This window comes from Anomalospiza imberbis, chromosome 29, assembly GCF_031753505.1.
Source record: "Anomalospiza imberbis isolate Cuckoo-Finch-1a 21T00152 chromosome 29, ASM3175350v1, whole genome shotgun sequence".
NCBI lineage: Eukaryota > Metazoa > Chordata > Aves > Passeriformes > Viduidae > Anomalospiza > Anomalospiza imberbis.
This window is the reverse complement of record NC_089709.1, coordinates 2010415-2022867: the sequence shown is the minus strand read 5'-3', so window position 1 is coordinate 2022867 and position 12453 is coordinate 2010415. Positions and strand designations below refer to the sequence as shown.

The window sequence follows — 12453 nt, the reverse complement described above, 5'->3', positions numbered from 1 at the left end:
GGCGGCCCCGCGCCTGCTCCGTGTTGCTCCGGGGCCGTACCGGGCCGTACCGGGCCGTACCCGCTCCGGGGGCCGCACCGGGCCGTGCCCGCCGCATGCCGGGCCCGCGGGCGCTGCTGGGCTTGGGGCTGCTGGTGGCGGCGGCGCGGGCGGGCGGGCGGTGCCGGGACCGCGGCTGGGGCTGGGACCGGGAGCGGTGCCGGTGCCTTCCCCGCCGCGCCATGCACGTCCCCAGCGCGGGGGCCGGCCCCACGGGGCTCCGCTTCCTGGGGTAGGCCGGCGGGAGAGGAGGCGGGCGGTCCGCAGGGGCGGCGGGGGCACCGGGACGGGCTACGGGCGGGCTGAGGGGTGCAGAGGGCTCGGGCAGGACGCTGGGATGGGGTGCGGATGCACACGGGGGCTCAGCTCGGTGTGTCCCCCCCGACCCGGTTCGTGCAAAGTCGAGGGGTCATAGCCCCCAGGCTGGGCCTGGCCGGGTTTTGGGGTACCCAGGGCTGCCATCTCCCACCCTAGGCAGCAGGAGGCCCAGGCTATCGACCAGGAGCTCTTCACTGAGTACAAGTTCAGCGTGGACCAGCTGATGGAGCTGGCGGGGCTGAGCTGTGCCACTGCCATTGCCAAGGTGGGGGTCCTGGGGGGCAGAAGGGGGTCGTGGCACTGTGGGCTGAGCTGCACCACTGCCAGCAGCAGGGTGGGGGTCCTGACATCGTGGGCTGAGCTGTGCCACTGCCAGGTTGGGTGCCCAGGAGGTGGGTGGAGGTCCTGGGGGAGAGTTCCAGCACTACAGGCTGAGTGCTATCCCCACCATGGACAAGCTGGGGGCCCTGGGGGGCAAGGCAGGGTCCTGGGGGTTGTAGCATTGGTGTACCAAGCTGTGCTACCCACCAAGGTGGGCACCAGGGAGGCAGATGGTGATCCTGGGAATCGTCCCAGTCCCATGGGCATGCCAGTCCCAAGTTGGGGGTCTTGCGAATCCCAGCCCACTTCCCCATCATAACCCTGTGCCTCTTGCCCCCCATCAGGCCTACCCACCCAGCTCCTTCACCACGAGCCAGCCCGCTGTGCTGGTGGTCTGCGGGCCAGGGAACAACGGCGGTGATGGGCTGGTCTGCGCCCGGCACCTGAAGATGTTTGTGAGTCTTGCACAGGCAGCCACAGGGTCCCCGTGAGGGTGCTGGTCCCTGTGCACTCCTGTACCTGTGGGCTCCAGGGTCCCACTCCTCTGGCTGCTGCTGGTGCCAGGGTAGGATTAGTTCAGGTTCCTTCTGCTCTTGCAGGGCTACCAGCCAACCGTGTATTACCCCAAGCGCCCCAGCAAGCCCCTCTTTGAAGGTCTGACCACCCAGTGCAAGAAGATGGATATTCCCTTCCTCCCTGAGTTCCCAAATGAGGTGAGGAGCAGCCCCCAGCTTCTTGGCAGCACCCGCCCCTGTTGCTGTGGCCAGGACTGCCCTTCACCTGCTGCCATCCCTGCCGCAGGCTGCGTTCATCGACGAGCTCTATGGCCTGGTGGTGGATGCCATTTTCGGCTTCAGCTTCACGGGAGCAGTGCGGGAGCCCTTTGGCAGCATCCTCAGCACTCTGGAGCGCGTCACGGTGCCCATCGCCAGCATCGACATCCCCTCAGGTGAGTTGTGGCTGCACCTGCCAGAGGAAGGTGCCCGGCCAGGGTGGTCCCAGCTCCAGCCTGGCCACGGGGCTCGTTGCAGGCTGGGATGTGGAGAAGGGGAAGGCAGACGGCCTCCAGCCCGACATGCTCATCTCCCTGACGGCGCCCAAGAAGGCAGCGATGCATTTCACCGGGCGGTACCACTTCCTTGGGGGCAGGTTTGTGCCCCCTGCGCTCCAGGAGAAATACGCTCTGAACCTGCCAGCGTACCCCGGCACAGACTGCGTCCTGCAGCTGACCTAGAGCTGGGGCCAGAGGGGCTGGGGGGCCAGGCTCAGCTTCAGCACTGCACACCAGGGCCAAATTCTGCCCAAGCCTCTGCCAGGAGGGTGCTCAGCACCTCACCGGGCTTCGGTGTGAGCCAGCAGGAGCTCAGGAGGTGGGAGCTCTCTTTGGGTGCTGCCTAATCCAAGTGCTACAGGTGTAAAGGTGATCTGGGGTTCTGCCACTCACAGCACCACTCATACTTTGGATAATCTGATTGCAATAAAGATTTATTCATGCCCTTGAAAAAATATTTCAGTACTCTGCAGGGTGTGTCCTTGTGTCCTTCTGTAGCAGGCCCATGGCAAATGGGTCCCTGCCCCAGGGCCTGGGGGGAACCAGGGTCATTCCTGAAGGTTCAGGTGGTGAAGTAAAGCTTGATCCAGCTCCAGAGCAACTTTTCCTAGCCCAGCATCCCCAGGCAGCTGGGCCACAGTGCTGGACTCCATCTGGAACAAGCTCAGAACCCCATGGCACCCATCAGCACCAGGATCAGGACCCTTACAGCCAGGTGGGACTGGCAGCTGCACAGCATGGCAGCCAAGTCACCTGCTCACTCTGGCTCCCTCTTCCTCTTCTTCTTCTTCCTCTTTCTTGTAGGGCTGTGTCCCAAGTTTGGCTCATCTGTCTCTTGTAGAGGTACGTCTGTTTCAGCTGGCTCTTTGTCCTCCTCTTCCTGCTGCTGCTTCTTCTTCTTTCTCCTCTTGGCAGCCTTCCCCTCCTCTTCTACCACCTCCTCTTCTGTGCTTAGTTCTGGCTTCTTCCTCCTCTTCATGACCTTCCCCTCCTCTCCTGATACCTCTTCTCCACATGGCTCCATGATGACCTTCTTCTTCTTCTTCTTCTTCTTCTTCTTCTTCCTCATGACCTCTTCCTCTCCTGTCAGCTCCTCTTCTCTGCTTGGCCCCTTCTTCTTCCTCTTCGCAACCTTTTCTTCTTCCAACACCTCCTCCTGTTCTCTGTTTGGTTCCTGGCTCTGTAGCACCTCGGGGTTGGCTCCATCCCTGGACTGTTTCCTTTTCTTCTTTTTGCCCTGGCTGCTCTCCGGGGGCTCCTGCTGCTGCTCCCGTTGCCGGTATGTGGCCAGGAAGGCTCGTTCCTGCTCCTCCAGGCGCGCCAGCTTGGCACTCATGGTCAGGCCGTGACGGGCACCCCTGCAATGACCACAGGCAGCGAGGACTGGCACCTCCCCAGCAGGGAAGGTGTGCCCCAGCCCAGCCGGCTCAACAGCCCCTGCGAGGAGGGGGCAGCCCGGCCAGCTGACCCCCCAGGCACTCACTTGTGTGCCGTGCGGCCCCCGCACGCCTGCACCAGCTCCTCGTCCGTCAGCCTGTGGGACACAGACAAGACCTGTCACCCCCAGCATCTGTGGGGGGAACACGGTCTGGAGCAGGGCTCCACCGGTCAGCCCTCATCCCTCACCTCCTGACCGAAGAGAGGTCCAGCTTCTCCTCCTCCTCCTCCTCCTGACTGCTCTCAGAGCTGCCGGGCAGTGTCACAGACTGCTCCCCACAGGCTGTGAGCGTGGCTGACTGCAGCACAGAGACACAGGGACTTTGACCAAGGGGAACAAGGAAAACGGGGCTCTGGGGGCCACGGCAGCAACGAGCTGGGGGCCATGCAGCCCCCAGGCTCCTGGGGCCAGTTACCTTCACGAAGCGGCCGTACAGCAGGCTCCCACTGCTGCCGGCCTTGCGCGGCTTCTTATTGCTGATGCTGCCTCCCTGCTCAGAAAGTGCCTTCACAGAGATGCCATCCTGGCAAGAAAAGGCAAAGGGCTTGGAAATGATCCATGCAAGCAGCGGCACCTCTCCACCACCACAGCTCCTGTGCAGGGTGCTGCTTCCTCACAGGGCCTGGGGGGATAGGGTGGCAGTACTGGAGTCACCGAAGGAACCCAAACACCCTCCTGTGGGATGTGCCCATGGGGAGGACAGTGTGGGACTGCCATGGGAAACTACAGTCGTTTAGGATAAGGCATTTCCCCAGAGTCCTCTGCCCCCCAGTGCAAATGAGCACAGGCCCATCAGCTGTCAGTTTGTGGCTGCCATCTCCCCAAGTTCTGGAAAGTTCCCCATTCTCGTTGTTTCTAATGGTTCCCTCTGTAAACCACTCCTTCCCTTTTCCCTCCCTGGCCCAGTTTATGTTACCCCATCCCTGTTCCTCCCTTACACCCCCTTCCCACTGGATCATTTGTACCCTGGTTACTCCTTCCCTCCCCAGTTATATACTCTGGCCCCTCCTTCCCCGGGGCTCTCAGAGTCTGCTTTCCCTGAGTGTGGTTGCCTCTACTCCTTCCATCAATCCTCAATAAACCCGCTCGGATTCCAGCAGCTCAAGAGTCCTTCCGTCTTCCTGGTGGGGATTTTAATTACGCTATCCAGGCACCCGTTGAGCAGCCAGCTGAGGGTCACCCCGTGGGACTCGGTCCGGGGTAGCCTATACCCTTCCCTGCCTTCGACCCCATCCCTGTCCATCCGGGGTGCCCCCGTCATCCCCCAGCCCTCCAACCTGCCCGGCCTCCACAGCGATGTTGGCAGCCGCCTTGTTGAAGACGTGGTCCCACCAGTGGAAGGTGAAGGGCTCCGCCGCGTCGTGTCCCACCTGCGGGGTGCAGAGGAGCTGCCGGAATGGCTGCGGTGGGCAGCGGGCACCGCGCCAGGGCCAGGCAGGGATCGGGACTCACCCCCGCCGTGTCGCACTTCACCTTCACCCGGATGGCCTCGGCGATGCCGTCCTGCCGCCTGCCCAGCCCCTGCCCTGTGCACAAAGCAGCCGTCACCCCTGCACGGCCGGGGGCACCGGGGGCACCGCGGGCACCGGGGGCATCGGGGGCACCGCGGACACCAGAGGCACCGCAGACACCGCGGGCCAGGGGCTGGGGGGCTGCAGGACCCCGAGGGTGGGGAGAGAGGTCCAGACCGGGTCCTGCAGGAAGGAGGGGAACGGGGGGCGGCCGCGGGCACCGGGGGCACCGGGGGCACCGCGGACACCGGGGGCACTGGGGGCACCGCGGACACCGGGGGCACCGCGGGCACCGGGGGCTGGGGGGCTGCAGGACCCCGAGGGTGGGGAGAGAGGTCCAGACCGGGTCCTGCAGCAAGGAGGGGAACGGGGGCGGCCGCGGGCACCGGAGGCACCGCGGGCACCGGGGGCACCGCGGGCACCGGGGGCACCGGGGGCACCGCGGACACCGCGGGCACCGCGGACACCGGGGGCACCGCGGGCACCGGGGGCTGGGGGGCTGCAGGACCCCGAGGGTGGGGAGGGAGGTCCAGACCGGGTCCTGCAGGAAGGAGGGGAACGGGGGGCGGCCGCGGGCACCGGGGGCACCGCGGACACCGGGGGCACTGCAGGCACCGCGGGCACCGGGGGCACCGCGGACACCGGGGGCTGGGGGTCTGGGGGGCTGCAGGACCCCGAGGGTGGGGAGGGAGGTCCAGATCGGGTCCTGCAGGAAGGAGGGGAACGGGGGGCGGCCTCTGGGGACCACTGGGGTCTGGAGTGGGGACCGGGGGCTGCCGGGGGCTGCAGGGTCCCGGGGCTTGGGGGTAGCTGGCTCCTGCAGGGAGCTGGGGAAGATGGGGCTTGGGGGCGGCGATCGGAGTCTGGGGGGAGCCGGGGGCGCTCGGGGAGGGCCAGGGTGGGGCGGGACAGGCCGGGGACCGCGGCCCGGGGACCCCCGCCCGCCCCACCTCGGCGCCAGCCGTGCCGCCTCAGCTGGGTCTCGGCGAACAGCATCCCGCGGCCCGGCGGCTCCGGGGCGCTCATGGCCCGGCGGCTCCGGGGGAGCCCGGAGGGCGGCGGGGAGTCCCGGTGTGTCCCGGTGTGTGTGTCCCGGTGTGTCCCGGTGGGTGTGTCCCGGTGTGTCCCGGTGTGTCCCGGTGTGTGTGTCCCGGTATTTCCCGGTTTGTCCCGGCACCGCCGCACGAGGCCGGGGCAGGCTCACGGCCGGGGCTGCCGGGGGCGGGCTGTGCGCATGCGCGAGGGGCGGGGCCGAGAATGCGCTGATGAGAGCGGGATAGGGGACACACGGACACACGGACACGGGGACACACGGACACGGGGACACACGGACACGGGGACAGGGGAGAGACAGGGGACACACGGACACACGGACACGGGGACACACGGACACGGGGACAGGGGAGAGACAGGGGACACACGGACACGGGGACACACGGGGACACGGACACGGGGACACACGGACACGCGGACACGGGGACAGGGGAGAGACAGGGGACACACGGACACACGGACACACGGACACGGGGACACACGGACACGGGGACAGGGGAGAGACAGGGGACACACGGACACACGGACACGGGGACACACGGACACGGGGACAGGGGAGAGACAGGGGGCACACGGACACACGGACACGGGGACACTGGGACAGGGGACACGGGGACACACGGGGACACACGGACATGGGGACAGGGGAGGGACAGGGGACACACGGACACGGGGACACACGGAGATGGGGACAGGGGGACAGGGGACACACGGACACGGGGACACACGGACAGACGGACACACGGACAGACGGACACGGGGACAGGGGAGAGACAGGGGACACACGGACACGGGGACAGGGGACACACGGACACGGGGACACACGGACACGGGGACAGGGGACACACGGGGACACGGACACGGGGACACGGACACACGGACACGGGGACAGGGGACACACGGGGACAGGGGACACACAGACATGGGGACACACAGACATGGGGACACACGGACATGGGGACACACGGACATGGGGACAGGGGAGGGACAGGGGACACACGGACACGGGGACAGGGGACACACGGACATGGGGACACACGGACACGGGGACAGGGGAGGGACAGGGGACACACGGACACGGGGACACACGGATACGGGGACAGGGGAGACACGGACACACGGGGACACACGGACACGGGGACACACGGACATGGGGACAGGGGACACATGGACAGGGGAGACACGGACACACGGGGACACACGGACACGGGGACACACGGACACGGGGACACACGGACATGGGGACAGGGGACACACGGACACGGGGACACACGGACACGGGGACAGGGGAGGGACATGGGGACAGGCAGGCATAGGGACACGGGGATAGGGATAGGGACACGGGGACAGGGGACACACGGACAGGGGAGGGACAGGGGGACAGGGATAGGGACAGGGGGACAGGAGACACACGGACATGGGGACAGGAGGACACACGGACACGGGGACAGGGATAGGGACATGGGGACAGGGGATACACGGACATGGGGACAGGGGAGGGACAGGGGGACAGGCATAGGGACATGGGACAGGGGATACACGGACATGGGGACAGGAGGACACACGGACACAGGGACAGGAGGACACACGGACACGGGGACAGGGGACACACGGACACGGGGACACACGGACACGGGGACAGGGGAGGGACATGGGGACAGGCATAGGGACACGGGGACAGGGATAGGGACAGGTGGACAGGAGACACACGGACATGGGGACAGGAGGACACACGGACACGGGGACAGGGGAGGGACAGGGGGACAGGCATAGGGACATGGGACAGGGGATACACGGACATGGGGACAGGGGAGGGACAGGGGGACAGGCATAGGGACATGGGACAGGGGATACACGGACATGGGGACAGGAGGACACACGGACACAGGGACAGGAGGACACACGGACACGGGGACAGGCGTAGGGACATGGGACGGGATACACGGACATGGGGACAGGAGGACACAGGGACACGGGGACAGGCATTATACGGACACAGGGACAGGAGGACACACGGACACGGGGACAGGGGAGGGACAGGGGACACACGGACATAGGGGACATGGTGACATGGGACATGAACATGGAGGCGTGGGGTGCACGGCCGCGGGGATAGGCAGGCATGGGGACACACGGACGGGGGACACGGGGACACAGGCGGGTGCACACACAGACACGCTCGTGTGTGTGAGCGCGGCTCACCCCACAGCCGGCCCCCCTCACCTGCTGGGGGTGCACACAGCCTGCTGGGTGTGCCAGGGCACGCGCACACACGCGCTGAGCTGTCCTGGACACACAGACACACAGACAGACAGAGCTGAACTGGACACACAGAGAGACAGACAGACAGACAGAGCTGTCCTGGACACACACACAGACAGACAGACACACAGAGCTGTCCTGGACACACAGACAGACACACACACGCACACACGCACTGAGCTGTCCTGGACACACAGAGAGACAGAGCTGTCCTGGACACACAGACACACAGACAGACACACAGAGCTGACCGGGACACACAGACAGACAGACAGACACAGAGCTGTCCTGGACACACAGACACACAGACAGACACACAGAGCTGACCGGGACACACAGACAGACAGACAGACACACACACACACACACACACAGACACAGAGCTGACTCTGCCCTCTGTTGGGACGGTTAGGCCTGCAGCCTGACAGACAGACAGACAGACAGACACACACACACAGCTGACTCTGCCCTGTACACAGACAGACAGACAGACAGACACACAGAGCTGACTCTGCCCTGTACACAGACAGACAGACAGACAGACACACAGAGCTGACTCTGCCCTGTACACAGACAGACAGACACACACACACACAGCTGACTCTGCCCTCTGTTAGGAGCGTTAGGCCTGCAGCCTGACAGACAGACAGACAGACAGACAGACACACACACACACACAGAGCTGACTCTGCCCTGTACACAGACAGACAGACACACACAGAGCTGACTGCTGTGTACACAGACAGACAGACAGACACACACACACACAGAGCTGACTCTGCCCTGTACACAGACAGACAGACAGACAGACACACACACACACAGCTGACTCTGCCCTCTGTTAGGAGCGTTAGGCCTGCAGCCTGACAGACAGACAGACAGACAGACACCCTTGCCCTCCCAGTTCCAGCGCACCTCCGTGGCGGCAGTGTTGGCTCTGGTGTAGGCAGCCCTAGGGGCTGGAAACGCCCGAAAACCCCACAGCGGGGTACACAGACAGACAGACAGACAGATACACACACAGAGCTGACTCTGCCCTGTACACAGACAGACAGACAGACAGACAGATACACACACAGAGCTGACTCTGCCCTGTACACAGACAGACAGACAGACAGATACACACACAGAACTGACTGCCGTGTACACAGACAGACAGACACACACACACACAGCTGACTGCCCTGTACACAGACAGACAGACAGACACACACACAGAGCTGACTCTGCCCTGTACACAGACAGACAGACACACACACAGAACTGACTGCCCTGTACACAGACAGACAGACAGACAGACACCCTTGCCCTCCCAGTTCCAGCGCACCTCCGCGGCGGCAGTGTTGGCTCTGGTGTAGGCAGCCCTAGGGGCTGGAAACGCCCGAAAACCCCACAGCGGGGTACACAGACAGACAGACAGACAGATACACACACAGAGCTGACTCTGCCCTGTACACAGACAGACAGACAGACAGATACACACACAGAGCTGACTCTGCCCTGTACACAGACAGACAGACAGACAGACAGATACACACACAGAGCTGACTCTGCCCTGTACACAGACAGACAGACAGACAGATACACACACAGAACTGACTGCCGTGTACACAGACAGACAGACACACACACACACAGCTGACTGCCCTGTACACAGACAGACAGACAGACACACACACAGAGCTGACTCTGCCCTGTACACAGACAGACAGACACACACACAGAACTGACTGCCCTGTACACAGACAGACAGACAGACAGACACCCTTGCCCTCCCAGTTCCAGCGCACCTCCGCGGCGGCAGTGTTGGCTCTGGTGTAGGCAGCCCTAGGGGCTGGAAACGCCCGAAAACCCCACAGCGGGGTACACAGACAGACAGACAGATACACACACAGAGCTGACTCTGCCCTGTACACAGACAGACACACACACAGAGCTGACTCTGCCCTGTACACAGACAGACAGACAGACAGACACACACACACACACAGAGCTGACTCTGCCCTGTACACAGACAGACAGACAGACAGATACACACACAGAGCTGACTCTGCCCTGTACACAGACAGACAGACAGACACACACACAGAGCTGACTCTGCCCTGTACACAGACAGACAGACAGACACACACACACACACAGAGCTGACTCTGCCCTGTACACAGACAGACAGACACACACACACACAGAGCTGACTCTGCCCTCTGTTAGGAGCGTTAGGCCTGCAGCCTGACAGACAGACAGACAGACAGACAGACACCCTTGCCCTCCCAGTTCCAGCGCACCTCCGCGGCGGCAGTGTTGGCTCTGGTGTAGGCAGCCCTAGGGGCTGGAAATGCCCGAAAACCCCACAGCGGCGTCTGGTGAACGTGACGTGCGCCAGCCAGGCCGCGCCAGGAAAGCGGGCGTCCGCTTGCCGGTGGGATTAAAATCAAACCATGGCAGCAAAACTTGAATATGGCCCTAAATGCGCCCTGCTCACGTCCTGCAGCGGGGCTGTCAGGGCCGGCCGTGGCCCAGCCGTTCTCTAAAGCATGGGTTTCTGCCCTTAAATGCTGCAGAATTCAGCAGAGAGGCTGACAGCATCGTTCCGCCCTTCCTCGCGGCTCCCGCGGCCGAGCAAAGGCGCTGCAGCGGTTCCACGCACACGCGCGCGCGCATTTTCCAAGCTGTCCTACTCCACGGCTTCCTAACCCCAGGAAATTTCCCTACTGACCTTCTCCTGAGTCGCTTTGAACTTGCCCCTCCATCGTCAGGGCTGTGGCCACAGGAAACTGCCCATGCCATGGAACTGGGTAACAAAAAAATGGTTTATTGAAAGGAATGTCCATGTTGGTTTCCTGCCATCTTTCTCTCCTCCACGTTTTTGAGGTTTGATTTCGAAGTTGGAGGTGTTACACTGGGATACTGGGGGGAAAGGCTGCGGATCCCCTCCAGGAAAAGGGGGAGGAATGAAGTATAAATATATCCTTGACAGCAGAACTCCCAATAAATCAGCCGGATTTGCCACTACCTGCTGCAGAAATTGCTTCATTCATTATGTTTTAAAATAATTAATTCTATTCATCAGAGGAAAATGAGAGGAAACAGTCAGTGAGAACACCTTTGGGCAATTCCTTGGGGAAGGAGAGAGATAGGAGTGAGAAAGTGCAGTCATTCCTTTGGAAGTGGGTCTTTGAACAGCACATTACCAGGGATTAGGGAAAGCTCTGGAGAGGATTAAGATTTCACTCAAAGACTCCTTCTCACCAGCCTTGAAAGCTCCTTTTTCTCCGGAGCCTGGGAAGGCCGGATCTGGGATCTGCACCCCCGTGGGTACCAAAGACCAGACCCAGCTGCATCCACCTCCCAGCCCTCTCCCAGTGGTCCCAGCCTCGCTGTCCCACCACTGAGGAAGCTGCACGCTCCTTCCTGCACACAGCAGAGCCCCTGGGAGCAGCGTGGAATGGGCAGCTCTGCCAGACTGCTGGGGGAGGCTGCAGAGCCGGGAGGTGGCATTGGATGGACACAAGAGGCTGCAGGCTGCCCGCTGTCTCTATTCCAGCATCTTGGCTGGTGGGCTGGCAGCAGGGGAGGAATGATCCCAAAGTGGCACAAGAGCACGTGCTACAGTGTGGACACACGGGAGAAATTTGTTTCCCCTCTTGAACAAGCAAGAGACACCAAGGACTGGGCAGCCTGTGAGGGCTCATGGTGGCCTTTCAGGAGTTAAAGAGAACTTGTTAAAATGATGAACAAAGTCTTTTTATATGGACAGATAATGGTGACTCAATGGGAAATGGTTTTAAACCAAAAGAGCGAAGACTTACGCTGGATATTGAGAAGAAATTGTTCCCTGTGAGGGTGCTGAGGCCCTGGCACAGGGTGCCCAGAGAAGCTGTGGCTGCCCCATCCCTGAATGTTTCCAAGGCCAGGTTGGATGGGGCTTAGAGCAACCTGGAATAGTGGAAGGTGTCCCTGCCCATGGCAGGGGTGTGGAACGAGATGAGCTATGAGGGCTCTTCCCACCCAAACCTTTCTGGGATTCTCAGACTCCTGTGGACCCTCCTCAGTGCCTCACAGCCATCTGCACACACTGCAGCAGGATTCCTCCAGCATGCAGGGACTTCTTTCCAGCCAGCTTTGGAGTCACCAAACTGCTCCATCCCTCCAAGTCCCTGTTCCAGCACACACACTCGACGCAGGTCTTCCAACACGGATCCCTTGCACTGTGGTGACTGACACCACCACATCACACCTTGCTGACACACTGAGCAGGTGGAAGGATGATTTCTGCCTGGCCAAAACCACTGGTGGGACTAATTTTGCTCCTTGGGGATCTAAACTCACCGTGGGGCTACATCCCCACTCCCTGTGACCCTGTGCACCTCCCTTCCCTGCTTGCACCATCCATCCATCCATCCTCCCACAAGCACACTCCTTACAAGAGCTGGCTTGTGCAGACTTCAGTGCCATCAAGG

The 12453-nt window shown here is 62.2% G+C and overlaps 2 protein-coding genes across 2 annotated transcripts; one reads left to right on the top strand and one right to left on the bottom strand.

Moving 5' to 3' along the window:
- Positions 1-7: 7 nt before the first annotated feature.
- NAXE (NAD(P)HX epimerase) lies at positions 8-2199 on the top strand. Its single transcript, XM_068175081.1, has 6 exons — positions 8-271; positions 514-622; positions 1023-1133; positions 1278-1391; positions 1480-1627; positions 1710-2199. The coding sequence occupies exons 1-6, from the start codon at positions 96-98 to the stop codon at positions 1910-1912; spliced, it is 861 nt and encodes a 286-aa protein (XP_068031182.1). The 5' UTR covers positions 8-95; the 3' UTR covers positions 1913-2199.
- Positions 2143-5791, bottom strand: LOC137463734 (G patch domain-containing protein 4). The gene is made up of 7 exons (XM_068175079.1): positions 5629-5791; positions 4620-4693; positions 4445-4537; positions 3583-3690; positions 3356-3465; positions 3213-3263; positions 2143-3087 (listed from the first exon to the last, which is right to left on the bottom strand). The coding sequence occupies exons 1-7, from the start codon at positions 5702-5704 to the stop codon at positions 2487-2489; spliced, it is 1113 nt and encodes a 370-aa protein (XP_068031180.1). The 5' UTR covers positions 5705-5791; the 3' UTR covers positions 2143-2486.
- Positions 5792-12453: the final 6662 nt, after the last annotated feature.

What these genes read in the sequence shown, in the direction of transcription:
- NAXE (XM_068175081.1), top strand. Translation starts at nt 96, where the DNA reads ATGCCGGGCCCGCGGGCGCTGCTGGGCTTGGGGCTGCTGGTGGCGGCG. An exon ending in GTGCCACTGCCATTGCCAAG is followed by an intron (nt 623 to 1,022) that starts GTGGGGGTCCTG and finishes GCCCCCCATCAG; the next exon opens with GCCTACCCACCCAGCTCCTT. An exon ending in TCCCTGAGTTCCCAAATGAG is followed by an intron (nt 1,392 to 1,479) that starts GTGAGGAGCAGC and finishes TCCCTGCCGCAG; the next exon opens with GCTGCGTTCATCGACGAGCT.
- LOC137463734 (XM_068175079.1), bottom strand. Translation starts at nt 5,704, where the DNA reads ATGAGCGCCCCGGAGCCGCCGGGCCGCGGGATGCTGTTCGCCGAGACC. An exon ending in GCGGCACGGCTGGCGCCGAG is followed by an intron (nt 4,694 to 5,628) that starts GTGGGGCGGGCG and finishes CTTTGTGCACAG; the next exon opens with GGCAGGGGCTGGGCAGGCGG. An exon ending in GGGGGCCGCACGGCACACAA is followed by an intron (nt 3,088 to 3,212) that starts GTGAGTGCCTGG and finishes TGGTCATTGCAG; the next exon opens with GGGTGCCCGTCACGGCCTGA.